An 18,475-nucleotide genomic window follows, 5' to 3' on the forward strand; every position below is an offset into this window, starting at 1 on the left:
TTGGGCTTAGTGCTTTTAGCTTTTTTTTTTTTTTTTAAATCTTTATTGTTCTGATTACATTTGTTCCTCTTTTTTTCCCATAACTCCCCTTCTCCCAGTTCCCGCCCCACCCTCCACCGTCACTCCCCACCCACTGTCCTCATCCATAGGTGCACGATTTTTGTCCATTCTCTTCCCACATCTCCCATTCCCCTTCCCCCCCCCCCCCCCCAAGAATAGTCAGTCCATTCCCCTTCTATGTCCCTGATTCATTGTAATCACCAGTTCATTCTGTACATCAGATTATTTATTCACTTGATTCTTAGATTCACTTGTTGATAGATGCATGTTTATTGTTCACAATTTGTATCTTTACCTTTTTCTTCTTCCTCTTCTTAAAGGAAATCTTTCAGCATTTCGTATAATACTGGTTTAGTGGTGATGAAGTCCTTTAGCTTTTCCTTATCTGTGAAGCTCTTTATCTGACCTTCAATTCTGAATGATAGCTTTGCTGGATAAAGTAATCTTGGTTGTAGGTTCTTGGTATTCAGTACTTTGAATATTTCTTGCCATTCCCTTCTGGCCTGCAAAGTTTCTGTTGAGAAATCAGCTGACAGTCGTATGGGTACTCCCTTGTAGGTAATTGAGTCTCTTTCTCTTGCTGCTTTTAAGATTCTCTCTTTGTCTTTTGCTCTTGGCATTTTAATTATGATGTGTCTTGGTGTGGTCCTCTTTGGATTCCTTTTGTTTGGGGTTCTCTTCGCTTCTTGGACCTGTAAGTCCATTTCTTTCACCAGGTGGGGGAAGTTTTCTGCCATTATTTCTTCAAATAGGTTTTCAATATCTTGCTGTCTCTCATCTTCTGGCACCCCTATTATTCTGATATTAGTGCGCTTGAAGCTGTCCCAGAGGCTCCTTACACTATCTTCACACTTTTGGATTCTTTTTTCATTTTGCTTTTCCAGTTGGGTGTTTTTTGTCGAATCTTTGGTTTGATTCTTGTGCTCCTCTGGTCTGCTATTTGGTATAATATTCTTTATTTCAGTCCGTGTATGCTTACTTTCTAATTTCTTTATCGTAGCATCGAGGGTCTCATTAGTTTTCGTGAGGCTCTGCTCAAGTTTATAGCAAGCCCTCAAAATTGCGATTCTTAGCTCCATATCCTCCATTTCTGTCATGTTTTTTTGTCTCCGCATCTTTTATGCTTTCTTGGTGCACCCCCTTGTGGTCTTTGTGCGCAGTCTTGTTCTAGCCAAGCCTTAATTGTTGTAGTTAACACTAGAGGGATTTGACCCCCAGGCCGACTGGCTGTAGGAATCAGCTGTATGGAAAACGTCTGCCTTCTGGGGAGGTGCTAATCCAGCCTTTGCCTGAGGCGATCGGCAAATGGCTGTGCGCAGGGTTTGGGCGGGGCGGGATCAACAGGGCGGGCGGAGGGAGCAGTTATGGCCGCTCTCAGTCCCATTCCCAGAGGCTCTGCTTCTCAGAACCCCGGCAGCCGCTGCAAACCTCGGAGAGAAAGCTGCCCTCAGGTTCCAACTGATGCCGGATAATCCCGCTTCTCCCGTTTGAGTCTGGGTCCCTAGAGACTCGCCCGGATCTGGAGCCCAGAGTCTGAGACTCACTCCCGACTGAAAATGACAACCACGCTCTCAGCCACCAGCCCGCTTTGCGCGCGCACCTCGGTACCTTTGTATTTTCCACACTGCGCCGCCTCTGAGCCTCGGTTTGCTGTTCTCTTTCCTTCTAGTTGTAGAGTCTCTCTTCAGCCAGCCTTCCTGTGGTTCAGGGTGATGTCCGTTCCGTCTTTTAATTGTATTTTTGAAATGGTTGTTTGCGGCAGCGGTCTCCGGTGTTTACCTACGCTGCCATCTTGGTCTCTCTAGTCGGTGCTTTTAGCTTTTAAGTAGGAATATTATTTTTGCATTTTCTGTTTAAGGATGAAAGACAAATTATGAAATGCATATTCTTATTCTTTGAGCTGGTAAAATTGAGAGATAGGATGCTTAAATGAGAAAAATTTCAGTGTTTTTTGGCTGTAACGAAGAATAACTCATACATTTAGTCCAAGTAATATTTCTTGGTCTACAACTACCCTGGAGATCTGCCCCACTGGTAAGCAATTTTTTTTCAGTAAGTGGGTGCTATTTCCCATCTGGAAGCTAGTTTGCTTGGTGAGAAGGAAAAGGCAGTCTAGCTTAGAGAATAAAATGGTGGTGGTGCTAAGGCAGTGGTCAGCAAACTGCGGCTCACGAGCCACATGCAGCTCTTTGGACCCTTGAGTGTGGCTCTTCTACAAAATACCAACTTCTGCGCATGGGCCATGAAGTTTAAATCGCACTGTACGTGCGCGCCCACACATGGTATTTTGTGGAAGAGCCACACTCAAGGGGCCAAAGAGCAGCGTGTGACTCGCGAGCCACAGTTTGCCGACCACTGTGCTAAGGAAACTCTTGTTTTAGACAAAATTAACTCTGAGGTGCTTATTTTAATGATCAGAACCAGAAAGCTTTCAAGGAACCAATACCCATCTCTCTTACCTAGGGGCTTCCGGCTTTTTCATTTGTGGGCTCTCCCAATTTCTGCTTCACTCAGCATTTCTAATCTATCTTTTATACTATCAGTTTCCTTATAACTTCAGTTTACACATACCTCTTATTTGCTGCTTGATGACCTTTCAGGTCAGTTGTGATTCAGTTTTCCAATTCTAATTCTAAAAGAAGAATCTAATTGGTTCAATCTCTCTTCACCAGTCAGGAGGTACACGTCATCAAATGTTGACGTGTTGGGTCAACTAGAATGTACTAGTATGCCTGTCCCAGAAGTTGCCAGATCATGGGCAGTTTAGGAATAGTAGGACCTGTGGGTAAGGTAGTATCTTCTTTTTGTTTACTATTTCTCTATCCCCTGCTATAAGGGATTTAGGCTTCATAAACACCTTATCTGACTTGGTCAATATCTCTCTCCTTTGCCTAAAACAGTATCTGAAATGTGATTGGGTGTTCAAGAAATACTATAATTTGTGCCTGGGCTCAAAATGTGACCTTGATTTCAGTTGTTTTGATATTTAGGTAGATGAATAAGCTTATCTAATGACTTGCTAATACTGAGTGCCTGTGGTGATAATGCCTACCAACCCTTCTCTAATTAGGATACTGTTTATAACCCTGTATGATAAGTGGTCAGTGAATATTTATGTAATGAATGAAAGAAGCCAACTTTCATTTCTTTAAAAACTAAGCAAACAAATGCCGAACCACTTCCCTGGAAGCAGTGTTTTTTCCCATGAAGATCACTCTGGTTTGTATATTTTTTCATCCTATATAATCCTATATAATAAAGAGCTAATATGCAAGTGGTCATCACGCCCTCACTCCATCATGCCATCACACCCTAACGGCTCAGACTCAACACTGGGGAGAGAGGAACGGGGACCAGCCAGGCTGCGGCCCAGGAGAGAGATAAGTCGCCCGCCCCATGGTCCCCTGCGGCTGTGGCCGGCCCCGGGCAAAGCCGGCCCGGGCCCTGGGTGCCTGCAGCCAGAGGGAGGGAAGCACGGGTCCGGGTGCCTGCGACTGGCCGAAGGAGGGAATCCTGGGTCCCGGGTGCGGGGCAAGGCAGAGGCGGTTAGGGACGATCAGTCCAGAAGGGGAGCAGTTAGGGGCAATCAGGCCGGTAGGGGAGCAGTTAGGGGCGATCAGGCAGGCAGGTAGAGAGGTTAGGGTTGATCAGGCAGGCAGGCAGGCGAGCAGATAGGAGCCAGTGGTCCCAGATTGCAAGAGGCAGTCAGACATCCCCCGAGGGGTCCCAGATTGGAGAGGGTGCAGGCCGGGCTGAGGACCCCTTCCCTCCCCCCGTGTACGAATGGGATGCTAACTCTTTCCCCCTCTAAACGTATGATTGTATAATTTATGTAAAAATTATCCTTTATGGTTCAGGAACTGCATTAATGCTAATCTTTGGGTTTTTTGGTTGGATAGTTGGTTGGTTTGGGGGTTTCTTGGTCAAGAATCATTGAACAGCAGTTAGAGTATGCATTGAGACCATCTATTCCAAATTCTCCATTTTATGGCCTTGAGTTTCAGTCTGGCAAAATTCAGAGAAAACATTCCCAGTGGAAGACTGCAGCTGGAGAGGGGGTGGTGCCAGCAGCCACTTGTAAGGCTGTATGGAAAAAATCAGAAGAGCTTACTCAGTTTTTACTGGAGGAAAGGATACAGCTTTTGGTGACAAGCTGCATTCTTTAGCAGTGACTTTATTTTTCCTTTACCACAAACCAGACTTGTGCTATTTCCAGCCTCAGCACATTATTTAGGCACTTCCCCACTGCATTGTTTTAGTTTCTGAAATTATATCATATTCCCTAAATTCAGTCCAACTTTTAATGCAGTACCCTTCAGATAGACATGTTTATACTTTGATCTGTTTCTTTCTTGGCTTGTAAACTCCCTAGGATTGGGGCCCATTATATTTTTCACAACATCCATCCTTTTATAGGTGCTTCATTATATATTAACAAGCAACTGGAATGCTTCAGAGATTGTTCTCATGAGGGCAGACCTTGCTTTTTTGTGTGACTGACCCTCTCTTTTTCCTTTATTCTGCCTCAGCATATTTTGGAATCCTTTGTTTCTTTTTTGTTCTACCCTTTCCATGCTGCTGCATTTCTTTTCCTAACACACATTTTAATTTTAAGTTACTCATTTTCTTTAAGGTAAATACTTTTCCTTGGATTGTCTTGTTTGTTTTTGTTGTTTGCATGGATAATTAAAGAAAGCATTAACGAGGGGAAAATGTTTAAATTAGACAGTTAAGTAGTTGAAAGGGATAGAGGGAAGGAGAGAAGAATGATAAATTAGGAAGGATGTCTACCTTGGATGACTAGTGATATCATTAGAGGAAGCCCTGATATTGAGGCCCTATCTTGGTAGGTATTTGACTTACATTTTCTTAGTTATACATTATAATACACTTTGAAGATAGGTATTCTGTTCAGTTTTCTGATGAGGAACCTTATGCTTAGAAGTATTATGGTTGCATACCTGATTAGTGCCAGAGCTAAAATTCCATGAAATGTCTGTGTTCTTTTCACTATAATTCTCTATCATTAACCTAGATAGTGGGCATAAATATTCTTTTTTCATTTTGTTAATCCTCACCTGAGGATATTTTTTCCATTGCTTTTCAGAGAGAGTAGAAGGGAGGGAGAGGGAAAGTTGAGGGGAGGAACGGAATATCTATGTGAGAGAAACACATCAACTAGTTGCCTCCCGCACATGCCCCGACCAGGGGCAGGGAGTGAATCCACATGCTCTTGACCAGGAATTGAACCTGTGACTCTTCAATTCACTGGCTGATGGTCTGATCCAAGCATGTCAAACTCAAAGGTTAACAATGGGTCAAATAAACAAGGTTTAAGTTTATGTGGGCCGCAAAAAAAACAAAAGCTTAATTTTTCATAGAAACGTAGGTTTATTTTGATAGAGACATGCTAAATACAAAGGGCTGAAATAAATGAGTAATCGTTAACATAAAATAATAGAACATTCTTGAACATTAACTTACCAGACACTGAATAACTGCACAGATTAATAAGTGTAACACAAATAAACCTATTTTTCTTGTTCTCCGAAAGCAAAATATTTCCTGTTGCACACACCAAACAAGTCAGTCCAAGACTAATGACATGGCAGTCAGCTGCTAAAATATTCGCTGCTACCGATTGCCACATCATTTGTCTTAGACTGACTTGTTTGGTTTGCTGCCACGTTCTGTACCGCCCCCTGTTAGTCAGCACATGTAATAGCAAGCCGTCGAACTCCTGGTCAAGGGGACAATTTGCATATTAGGCTTTTATTATATAGGGTGACATGAATTACAGAAACATGAGTGCTTTGGTTTAAATCACTTAGTTACCCAGAAATGTTTATTGAGTCCCTATTATGTGTCAGATACTGTGCTGAATAAATAGTATACATTGGTAAGCAAACAGATACAATCCCTACTCTTATCAAGCTTATAGTTTAGTGGTGAGGAAGTACATTAGTCAAATAGTTGCATAGATAATCACATACCTTTTTAGCCCAAGTACAAAATATCTGTTGTGCTTTCTGTGTTCTCTGTCTACAAAAGTGAACCATAAGACTGAAAAAATCTAGCCTCTTAAAAAGCACATGCTTAGAGATACTACTCATAGTTTAGTTCTTTTTATAGTAGGTGTGTTCAAGGATTTTGGAGTCCCTTATTACCCATAGTCTTATACCAGTTGTTCCAGTGTGACTTCATATATGTCGTATCTTGGTGTGGATGGCAGCTCATCAAGACTGGCCAGTTGGACTGGGACTGTGAGAGTCAGGAAGGTAGTTTAGACGGAATGGTAATCCAAGGGTTGAAAAACTCAGAGCTGGTAGGGGTCACAACAGAGGTCAAAATGTTTCTTGTATTAGGGACAAGCCAAAAAGCCAGGAACAAAGCCAGGGACAGTAGCAGTTAGCTTAAAGTCTGCAAACCAGTCATTTGATGATGGGGAGAAAACTGAGGGTTGGAATAACTTACAAATGTTGACATTTACAAAGCCTTTTGATGTTATCTTATATACAAGTATATCATCACCCTCTAAAGTGCTGCTATTATCTCCATATTCAAAGATATGAAGAGACGTGGTTCAAGTCACCAAAGTAAATAGCCAAAGGCTTTTAATATTTCAGGCTGAAAATCCCATATTCTTAGATAAAAGTGTTTTTTAAATTGTGTTCCATTGATTCATAGGATTCTGCTAAGGTACCCCAAGTAAGGGGTGGGGTGGGGATGGGGATGCACATCCCTTTTAGGTGACATTCCATCCCAGCCCCATTCTACCAGAGTAGCTCAGTCTTAAATATTGTGATTCTAAATAAGATTCCTTTGAACAACAGTTATGTTGCTTAAAAACTCAACGAATTAATAGGCTATGTTACCTTTTTAGACCAGGTAGTTTATGAAAGGGTCACTGGACACTAGAAATTCCCAAAGTGAGTGCAAGGAGAAACTGTCTTATATTGTTTTAAAACAACTTTCTTAGGTTAGGTAGCAGCAGAATTTGACCTTCTCCCAACCTTACAGTAAGAACTATTTGAAGTAGCCCACAGAAGTTCCAATTGAAGGACAGACAGAGAAGTTATGATTAGACTTAGAGTTTATTTTCTACCAGTAATAGAATCTGTTTTCACAGGGGCAATTTATAGATGGAGTTGATGTTCTTTGAAATTCTTAATTCTAGACATTATTGAAATTATAAAACCTCTATTACAGATGAAAAACCTTTATAGAACCCTTTATTAGAAATGCCTTATTTTGATGGCTTTCTTGAAATGTTATTTCAGTGTACTGTTCTTCAAAGTGATGTAAATGGACAAAATCCACATCATTTAACTTATTGATCTTCTTGCTATCCAGCAGCCACGCATAGTGTAGTGGAAATTATTAGCTTAAAGCAGTGGTCGGCAAACTCATTAGCCAACAGAGCCAAATATCAGCAGTACAATGATTGAAATTTCTTTTGAGAGCCAAATTTTTTAAACTTAAACTATATAGGTAGGTACATTGTTATTAACTTAATTAGGGTACTCCTAAGGCTTAGGAAGAGCCACACTCAAGGGGCCAAAGAGCCGCAGTTTGTTGACCAAGGGCTTAAAGGGAGACCAGAATTCTAATTCCAACATTGTCGGTAATTATGTGACAGTAGGTAGGCAAACTTAGGCTGATAAAATGGAAGAGTTGGTGTTAGATGAATTCTAAGATTCCTTTTTTAAAAAAAATATATATCTTTATTGATTTCAGAGAGGAAGGGAGAGGGAAAGAGATAGAAACATCAATGATGAGAAAGAATCATTGATTGGCTGCCTTCTATACATCCTCTACTGGGGATCAAGCCCACAACCTAGGCATGTGCCCTTGACTGGAATCGAACCTGGGACCCTTCAGTCCACAGGCTGACACTCTATCCACTGAGCCAAACCAGCTAGGGCCTAAGATTCCTTTTTGAGAAGTTTTTACTTACTCTGCCAATCTACTTCATTTTTTTAAATTAAATTTTATTTATTTGAATTTCTGCTTTATTGAGGTATGATTAATATATTAAATTCTAAGTCCCATTTATTTCTTAAACATTAGAATACTGTTCTATAGTCATATAATATTAAAACTGCAATAATAATAGCTAATATTTATTTAAAGAGCCTTTATATGTTTATCTCATGCTGTACCAGATATACTTGCAATTCCCATTATATATATATATATATATATATATATATATATATATATATATATATACACATACATACACTAGAGGCCTGGTGCACAAAATTCGTGCACTGGGGGGGGGGGGGGTGTTCCTCAGCCCAGCCTGCACCCTCTCCAATCTGGGACCCCTCAGGGGATGTCCAACTGCCGGTTTAGGCCCACAGAGATTGGGCCTAAACCGGCAGTCGGACATCCCTCTCACAATCTGGGACTGCTGGCTCCCAACCACTCCCCTCCCTGCCTGCCTGATTGCCCCTAACTGCTTCTGCCTGACAGCCTGATCACCCCCTAACCCAGTGATGGCAAACCTTTTGAGCTCGGCATGTCAGCATTTTGAAAAACCCTAACTTAACTCTGGTGCCATGTCACATATAGAAATTTTTTGATATTTGCAACCATAGTAAAACAAAGATTTATATTTTTGATATTTATTTTATATATTTAAATGCCATTTAACAAAGAAAAATCAAAAAAATGAGTTCACGTGTCACCTCTGACACGCATGTCATAGGTTTGCCATCACTGCCCTAACCACTCCCCTGCCAGCCTGATCGATGCCTAACTGCTCCCCTGCTGGCCCAATTGCCCCCAACTGCCCTCCCCTGCCAGCCCAGTTGCCGCCAACTGCCCTCCCCTGCCGGCCTGGTCTCCCTCCCCTGCAGACCCGGTTGCCCTCAGCTGCCCTCCCCTGCTGGCCTGATCACCCACAACTGCCCTCCCCTGCTGGCCATCTTGTGGTGGCCATCTTGTGACCACATGGGGGTGGTCATCTTGTGCGGGGGCATGACGGTCAATTTGCATATTGCCTCTTTAGTATATAGGATATATGTATATGTATATACGCATATATACATAATATATATATGTATATATACACACACATACACATACACTCATGTATATGTAATTGACTTCAGAGAGAGGAAAAGAGAGGGAGAGATAGAAACATCAATGATGAGAGAGAATCATTTATCAGCTGCCTCCTGCACTCCCCCTACTGGGGATTGAGCCCACAACCCAGGCATGTGCCCTGAGAATTGAACTGTGATCTGGTTCATAGGTCGACGCTCAATCACCGAGCCACATCAGCTGGGCCCCATTTATGCTTACAATGGTCTTAGTACTTTATATATGAAGAAACTGAGGCTCATAGAGGTTAAATAACTTGGTCTGAAAGTTAATAAGTGGCAGAGCAAGGTCAGTCTTTTTGACTCTGAACCATGAAACGTTTCTGCACTGAAAGCTTGCCTCTAGGTATAAAACCTTGCAACTAAACCAGAGATGAAGTGGCCATATTTATTATCATTAATAACTAAAGTCATATAACTGTTATGCACTGTAAAACCCGGTTAACAAAGTTATTTTTCTAGTGCATAAAACAGGATATATATATATATATATATATATATGTGTGTATATATATATATGTGTGTATATATATATATATATATATGTGTGTGTGTGTGTGTGTGTGTATATGTGTATATGTATATGTATGTATATATTGCATATAAAATGTTCGAGTTTGAGGTACAAACTGAAAAGTTTTGTATATGCACAAAGCTTATTTAAAAGGAAATATTCGTTTCTTAAAAAATAATCCTCCTATCTAATAAAAGAGAAACATGGTAATTAGCCGTACCTCCGCTACCCTTCCTATTGGCTAATCAGGGCGATATGCAAATTAACTGCCAGCCAAGATGGCGGCCAGCAGCCAGGCAGCTTGAAGCGAACAGGAGGCTGGCTTGCTTCAGTGACGGAGGAAACCACCGTTCCCCGCCTGCCACTGCCGGCCTCTGAGCTTGCAGTTTGAAACATTGTTACAAATATAGAAGCTAAACAAAACCCCAGAAACCTGCTTTCAGCCAGCTGGGCTTCAGAGCTGGAATTGAAACAGTGTTTCAATTATAGAACCCAAACAAACCAGATACCTGCTTTCAGCAGGCTGCGGCCTCAGAGCTGGAGCCAAGCCTCAGAGCTAAAGCTGGCACAGAATAAAAAAGAAAAAAGAAAAAAAGGAGCGGTTGGGAGCTTCAGTCACCCGCCAGCCTGAAAACAGCCCTCAGCCCCTCACCCAGACTGGCCAGGCACCCCAGTGGGGACCCCCACCCTGAAGGGGGTGTGACCAGCTGCAAACAGCCATCATCTCCTCACCCAGGCTGGCCAGGCACCCAAGCGGGACCCCCACCCTGATCCAGGACACCCTTCAGGGCAAACCAGCCGGCCCCCACCCGTGCACCAGGCCTCTATCCTATATAGTAAAAGGGTAATATGCCTCCCAGCACCGGGATTAGCGTGACAGGGTGCAGCGCCCAAACCCCCCGATCTCCCTGCGGCTCTGTGTGTGACGGGGCAGGGCTACAACCTTCCTATCCGCCCTGCTCTGTTCGTGACAGGGGAAGGTGCCCCAACCCCCTGATAAGTCCTGCTCTGTGCCTGATAGGGGGGAGCTCCCCAACCCCCTGATCGCCCTGCAGCTCAGTGTGTGACAGGGTGCGGCACCCCAAACCCCACCCCCTCCCCACAGGCCCTGCTCTGTGTGTGACGGGGTTGAGCCATAACCTCCCCATCGGCCCTGCTCTGAGTGTGACAGTGGCGGCGCCCCGACCCCCTGATCGGCCCTGATCTGTGGGTGATAGAGGGTGGTGCCCCAACCCCCTGATCCGCCCTGCTCTGTGTGTGACAGGGGGTGGCGCCGCAACCTCCCCATCGACCCTGCCTTGAGTGTGACGGGGGTGGTGCCCCAACCCCCCAATCAGCCCTACCCTGAGCGTGACTGGGGGTGGCATCACAACCTCCCGATCCGCCCTGCTCTGTGCATGACAGGGGGCTGCACCTAGGGATTGGGCCTGCCCTCTGCCACCCGGGAGCAGGCCTAAGCCAGCAGGTCGTTATCTCCCGAGGGGTCCCAGACTTCGAGAGAGCACAGGCCGGGCTGAGGGACCCCCCCCCCCCCGAGTGCACAAATTTTTGTGCACCAGGCCTCTAGTTGTTTATAAAGCAAAATACTGCCTGTAGACATAGTGTTATAGATATACACAGCTAAAAGAAAGCTTTCAAGCTCAACCAGAGAAATACAGTTAGTTTGATACTTATATTCCTCTGTGAAGGCTAGAACAGGGTGGGTGGAAGGAAGTGGAAGAGGGGATAGGAGATAAATGGTGATGGATAGAGACTTGCTGGAGGTGGTGAGCACACAGTACAGACGATGTATTGTAAAATCATGCACCTGAAGCCTATAGACTTTTGTTAACCAGGGTCACCCCAATAAATTCAATAAAAGGGGTGTGGGAGACCAATTGATACTCTCCTCACTGGATGACTGCACATGTAACTGAAGTTTCCTGTATTCTGTATAATCTTCCTAATTCTCTTATAGGTAGACAACACCTATGTAATTAAGCTGAGACTAGAAGCAGAGTCTGTCAGTATTGGATGTCAGGGAAGAGGATCTGAGAATGTTTCATTCATGTCAACAACCTACTTCATAGGGTAGAATTTAGACCAATGTACCTGTAGGGAAAGATTTTAAAAATATCAGGAGTAAAGGTAGTAAGATGGAAAAGCTTGCTAGTTTGGCTGCAATAATCGTTATAGCTCTTTGAAAGCAATATTAATGATTATATAATAATTGCCATTTACTGAGTTTTTGCAATTCACCAGCTTCCTCATTTAAGCCTTATAACAACACTATAAGTAAGGTAGGATCTAATCCAGATAAGTTAAATAGCTTAAACATGGTAGCTCTGTTAAGTGGCAGAGAAATATCTTAAGCCCAAGGTTTCAGGATTCAAGAGCCATACTTAATCATAAGGTATCTTCTTTGCATGTAATATGCATGAACTAAGTATTTAGATGAAAAAAATAGTTTTGATAAGCATTCACATGCTTATTATTTCCTAAATGGTTAGATAGAAGTATGAAAGTAGTTAAAGTAACTATTAATTAATTTATATGGAAATTTATAGAACATTAAACTTTGAATTGCTGGCATTTTGCTTATGCCAGAGAATATACTCTTAATTATTTGATAAAGGATTTACTGGGTTTGAGCTCTTTAATTATACATTTGTTCTGAATCTCAGAGAAAAGGAATATTTCAAGTCTTATGTTAAAATGTCTTTAATAGGAAACTCAATAATTATTTTCTAATGTAAGTAGTTATGGTTTGACATTATATTTCCTATGAAAGTTTCATACATGGATTCAAAGTGTTATGTCTCTGCCAGTTTATTCAGTAGAGATGTTCTCTGGAAAACGTATTAGGTGGCTCAAATAGTTCTAGCCACAAGGAAATTATTAGGTCTTACAATTATTAGTATCTAACTTATACTTCATTGAGGCACCTTCTCAAATGTCTCATCAGAGAGGTTTTCCCTGAACATACTATCTAAACTAGCATCCTCCATCACTCTAGGAACTTTTATTTTGTTTATTCTCAACTCCCCATCACCTGACACTTAAGAGTCCTCAGTGAATATCTGTCGAAAGAATGTATGAAGAGTATGAGTAAAATTACTTTATAAATGTAAGTAGAAAAAAGCAATATGGCAATATGTCTAAATTAGTATATTTTTATGGTAATATATGCAAGTAAGTGAATGTTATAAGTAGATATTTGGCTATTTAATATATATCCCTAAGAGCTCTTTATTCCATTTGGGCGGAAAGGTGGTCTCATATTGACTCGCTCAATTATCATATCCAAATATGTATCCAGAAACCTAAAAGGAATTTTACAAAAATTTATTGCAAAAATATGCAGTCTTTTCAAGTAAATAAATTAATTTTAAGGTTGCTGTCTATGTGGAAAGAAAAAATAAGTTTGCAAATAAGAGTCTATCATGGCCAGTTCTAATATAAATAATGGTATACTGAGGCCACAAAACTCCATTGTGTCCTACAGAATATCGCATACATTTCATTAGATTAATTAATTATATTGATTACCTATTTGTGTATCAGGAGTGAATATATCTGGGTTTTATGGTCTTCATGGAGAATACTTCATATATCGTACTTTTTTTTTTTTCCAGGGAAGCTTGTGTTTACTGTACATCCTTCAAAGTAGGTCAGATATGCTAAAATTAAAGCTGGCTAACACAGAATCTTATATTACTGTACACTAGCTCAGTCTACCTCTCCCCAAACTCCCCTTTCCCCTTCCAACCAAAAAAAGAAGAAACAAAAGGAAAATATAAACCAGAAAACAGATTTTTAAAAACTAATCCTTTTCTCCATTTCTTAAAATTCAGGAACAAGTTCCAGTTCCGGTCTATCATCCAACACCTAGCCAGACTCGCCTAGCAACTCAACTGACTGAAGAGGAACAAATTAGGATAGCTCAAAGAATAGGCCTTATACAACATCTGCCTAAAGGAGTTTATGACCCTGGAAGAGATGGATCAGAAAAAAAGATCCGGGAGTAAGTATCAATAAATTTATACATGTTTTAAAGGTCTATTTTAAGAGATTTTCTTTTGAAAAATATTCTCCTGCATTTTGGAAGTCAGTTAATGCAAGATAATGTTTAGATAAAGTAATTTAAGAAGAATTTGAATTCTGACTATTTTATATGTTGCTTGTGTCCATTTGGATGAAAGTTGATGTCAGTTAAAAAATGATTCATCTAGCTCTAACCGGTTTGGCTCAGTGGATAGAGCATCAGCCTGCGGACTCACGGGTCCCAGGTTCGATTCCGGTCGAGGGCATGTACCTTGGTTGCAGGCACATCCCCAGTAGGGAGTGTGCAGGAGGCAGCTGATCAATGTTTCTCTCTCATAGATGGTTCTAACTCTCTATCCCTCTCCCTTCCTCTCTGTAAAAAATCAATAAAATATATTTTTAAAAAAATGATTCATCTGTGTGAGTATAAACTAGCACCAACATTGCCTTGTCAGCTGGGAAAGCAATTTGGCAATGTGTCAAGGACCTTCAAGTCTGTACCCTTTGAGACAGTTAATTCTAGAGATCTATCCCAAAATGTTACTTCACTCTCCTATAGCCTTATGCATAAAAATATTCACCATAGTTTTATTCAGTTAAAAACAATAGTAGAGGTATAGTTAAGTAAATTGTGGTATAGGAATACTTTGATTTGAATACATTGATAAGTTATATAGCCATAATCAACTGGCTTATTCTTAGAATTTTGTATATCTATCTATATAAAAGCCTAAGCGACCATAGCAACCAAACAGACGACCAAACAGGCCGCATCGGGTGACCAGGCTGGCAGGGGGTTAGTGAGGGGCAACCAAACCACCAAGCAGCAGGCTGTGTGGGGCGACCTGGCTGGCAGGGGGGTTAGTGAGGGGCGACCAAATGACCGAACAGCAGGCTGCGTGGGGCGACCAGGCTGGCGGGGGCTGCAGTTGGGGGCAACCAGGCTGGCGGGCGGGGGGGCGGGGGCAGTTGGGGGCGATCAGGCCGGCAGGCAGAGGCAGTTAGGGGTGATCAGGCTGGCAGGGGCGGGGGAGGGCAGTTAGGGGCAATTAGGCAGGCAGGCAGGGGAGGGGTTAGGAGCCAGTGGTCCAGGATTGTGAGAGGGATGTCCCCAGGATCGGGCCTAAACCAGCAGTTGGACATCCCCTGAGGGGTCCTGGATTGGAGAGGGTGCAGGCTGGCCTGAGGTGACCATCCCCCCTCTACCCATGCATGAATTTTGTGCACCAGGCCTCTAATATATAAATAAAAGCTATCAGACTGAAAGTAAAATTGTTTACTAATGGTTTTTAGTGATATGAGGAAAATCTTGTATCTATTTCTTAATTTGTGGAGTAGTAATATTAAGCCTGCCGATTTGAATATTGTATAAAATGTTACTTCTGGGGAGTTTTTGTCCTCAGAGTTATTATTTGAGAGTTTCTAATAAAGACAGCCATACTCCTTTTAGGTTGAGAGTAGTCTTGCCAATACATGCATAATCTAATTTACTTTGTTGATGTTTGACTGTTTGAGCCATAGCACCATTTAAATTTTAGTGCTAGCACTTAGGATCATATCCTATCTAGAACACTTTTTTAATAAGTAAAAAAAAAGACTGGTGAAGAAAGAGACTCAAAATTTTAACATTTTTTTTTATTAAAATATGTTTTTATTGACTTTAGAGAGAGAGGAGGACAGAGGGATAGAGAGAAACACCTATGAGAGAGAAACACCAGTTGGCTGCCTCCTACACACCCCCTGCTGTGGATCGAGCCTGCAACCCAGGCATGTGCCCTGACCAGGAAGTGACCTCTTGGTTCATGGGTCAATACTAACCACTGAGCACATTGGTCAGTCTAGAACACTGACTTGAAACACTTGCAGAATTGTGTTGCTTTTTGAACCTGAAGGAAAGTGCAGTGAACTTGAAACTGGGATTGATAAAGAGAATTCCAGCCTACAGCAGCCTAGTAAATAGGCTGAAATTAGTGGTTCTGTTTTGGATATGTATAGTTATTAAAATGGAAACTCTTATTTCTGGACTTAAACTAAAAACTCAGTTCGTGTAAACAAAGTTTATCTAGCCAGTGGTTTCCTACCTAAAGTATCACATTTTCCTTTCAGTGTCTTCTACATGTAGCTGTTTTACAAGCACAGTTCTAGCAATGGCTTTGACCCCAATGTGGTCCATTTCTCTTTGTTCTGTTGATTGCTCTCAAAGTCTGTGTATTTCCAGGGGATTGAAATGATAGGTTGTAGATGGTCTAACACTTATAGGAAAAAAATTTCAATTTGCTTTGATGGTAGGATGACTGGCAAACCATTTCTATCTGTTTCAGATTAACACTGTCTTTGTAATGGGATTTTAAAGATTATTCTATACGGACCACTTCTCTAAAAATGCTTTCTGATTATTTCTCTCTCACTCCCAACAGGTGTGTGATCTGTATGATGGACTTTGTTTATGGGGACCCAATTCGATTTCTGCCGTGCATGCACATCTATCACCTGGACTGTATAGATGACTGGTTGATGAGATCCTTCACATGCCCCTCCTGCATGGAGCCAGTTGATGCAGCACTGCTTTCGTCCTATGAGACTAATTGAGCCAGGATCTCTCATCTGACTTCAAGTGAACCTTCATTTTTTGGTGGTTTTGATCTTTTGTCACTGAGCCCAAAGAGCCAGGGATTAGGAATTAAGATCATGCACAAATGTTTCCTAAAAATTCCTGAATGGCTGCAGATGTTGGGGAAAAGTACGTCATATTTTAGAAACTTAGGGGGAAAAGTAGGATGGTATTTTTATGTAAAGCCTTGACCCAGTGTTTAAAAAAATATAATTGTATTTAGATCTTGTTATTGCTCCAGTACATAGGAATTGTGTAAAGTGTTACAGCAGCTGTTATATGTTTAAATCGTGTGTGTTGAAGATTAGGAAAAAGATAGTGGTTGTTTTTCCTAAATGAAATAACTTTCTTCTTCCCCACCCAAATTCTTTTCTGAAGTTGCTAGCATTTGGGTCAAGGTTTTATTAAAAGCTACATTTTATAACACTGGCACAAAAAAAGTAGTTTTAAGCTTGTTTGCACAGTTCTTTTTTTCCATTGGAAATGGAATTCATTGCCTTAGGTCTTTTTAAATAGTGTATTATTATCGTTGGGGCTGGCTCTATGCTTGAAAACCAGTTTATTTATAACCTGTTATAAGTGCTATATCTGTTTGCAGTTAGGAAATGCAGAATTCAAAGTGATCTCCTAGCTTGTAAGCAAACTGAGATGCACTATCCCTTTCTATAAAAAAACATGAGTTAATGTGTCAAGAAACCAACTCTAGTAGGAGTTTAGTATTACCCTTTCCAATGTGTTTATCTAATTATTTTGGTTAATATGGTGATAATTAAAAGTCAAGGTAAATTTTAAAAATTAAGATTTCTGATTTATTGAGCTTGAATTATGCCACAATGCTTATGTAAAAATGAAAGTGGCACCATGGTGAAACTGAGAAAAGTTTCTCAGTTTTTCTTGTGACCTCCTTCCCTGTTGTCTTGAACCATAGCAAAAGGATACTGCATCTCTTATTATTGTAGTGCTGAGGTTATTGAAATTATACAAAACACATCTCAGTCTCTGTTTCTTGGAAAGTCCTGCTAGCTGACTGGCAAGTCTAGTATAAGCAAGGATAATTAAGATATATGTGTTTCATGTTTTGCACACAAATGCAGAATTTGTATAACCACATGACTTCATAGTTGTGATCTCAAAAAAGAAGGAATTTCTCCTTTATTTTATCTTGCAGTTAATGTAAGAACACTGAATCTCTAAGCTTCTGAAGTGTTAGAGGTAGAGATGGTCTAGTAAAGAAGTAGTTGTAATGTTTTATCCATTTTTAGCATGTGTTTATTTTTCCGTATGTACTCAGAGGTGGTTTATTTGTTCAGCTCAGTGATATTACAGCTAAAGAAATCATTCATTAGCAAAAGGAGAAGCAGTTTCAACCTAACAAATCAGAAATGTTTCTTATTATTTTATATTGAGTTGAATATTTGACTCTAACACTTTTCTAGATACAAAATACAAGATACTTCATAACTGCGTATAGAGGAATTTAGTATGTCATAAGTGCTTTTTAAAGATTTGACATTTGGCTGTAGTATCCATATGTTGGTTAATTTTCTTATGAGCCCCATGATGGAAAGACTTAAAGATGAATTTGAGAGAAAAAAAATGAAAGTAATTAGATTGTCAGGTTTATTAAATTGTTACATGTATCTTGCTTAATTTTTGTTCATTAATTTATATCCACCCAATTACATAAAGCAAATTTGGAGGAAACACCTGAAGTTGTGCAATATTTTTAGTGATATTACTGTTTTTATCCTTGTGTTTTCTACTTAAACATGATGTCTGTGTTATCAAGTATTATAGTCAGACTTTTTTTCTAGATCTTTAAATTTGGTAAATGAACTTTTTAAAACTCATTTTTTATGTTGCTGTTAGTCTTTCTTTATACATGGCTTCTTTCACAGAAGTTTGGTAGTATTGAAGGTACCAGTATTGAGTTGAATGCTTTTTTTTTTTAGGTACTTTGTATTCTTTGATTTTGACCTTCAGCTACATGTTAAAAACCACCAATTTTGGCTTTTACTAAGTTAAATAAAGTTATAATACAGTTGTAAAGAGCTAAAGTTAGAGTTGATTACATAACAATATTTCCCAAGTTTTCTAGTCTTTTCTTTAAAACATATATGTATAGATTTAATCAGTTACTTTTGAATCTTTGGGTAT

The 18,475-nt window shown here is 40.6% G+C and overlaps 1 protein-coding gene across 1 annotated transcript in view; it reads left to right on the top strand.

The window, feature by feature from the left end:
- Positions 1–18,106, top strand: part of RNF11 (ring finger protein 11) — a 42,825-nt gene extending 24,719 nt beyond the window's left edge. The window contains exons 2-3 of the mRNA XM_070405097.1: positions 13,518–13,687; positions 16,125–18,106. Of these exons, the coding sequence (XP_070261198.1) occupies positions 13,518–13,687; positions 16,125–16,296 (342 nt within the window). The 3' untranslated portion in view covers positions 16,297–18,106. The remainder of the gene's footprint in view (positions 1–13,517; positions 13,688–16,124) is intronic.
- The last annotated feature ends 369 nt before the right edge of the window (positions 18,107–18,475 follow it).

Source organism: Myotis yumanensis, unplaced genomic scaffold, assembly GCF_028538775.1.
Source record: "Myotis yumanensis isolate MYYU_CA2020_CCGP unplaced genomic scaffold, mMyoYum1.0.hap1 SCAF_2, whole genome shotgun sequence".
NCBI classification, from domain to species: Eukaryota; Metazoa; Chordata; class Mammalia; order Chiroptera; family Vespertilionidae; genus Myotis; species Myotis yumanensis.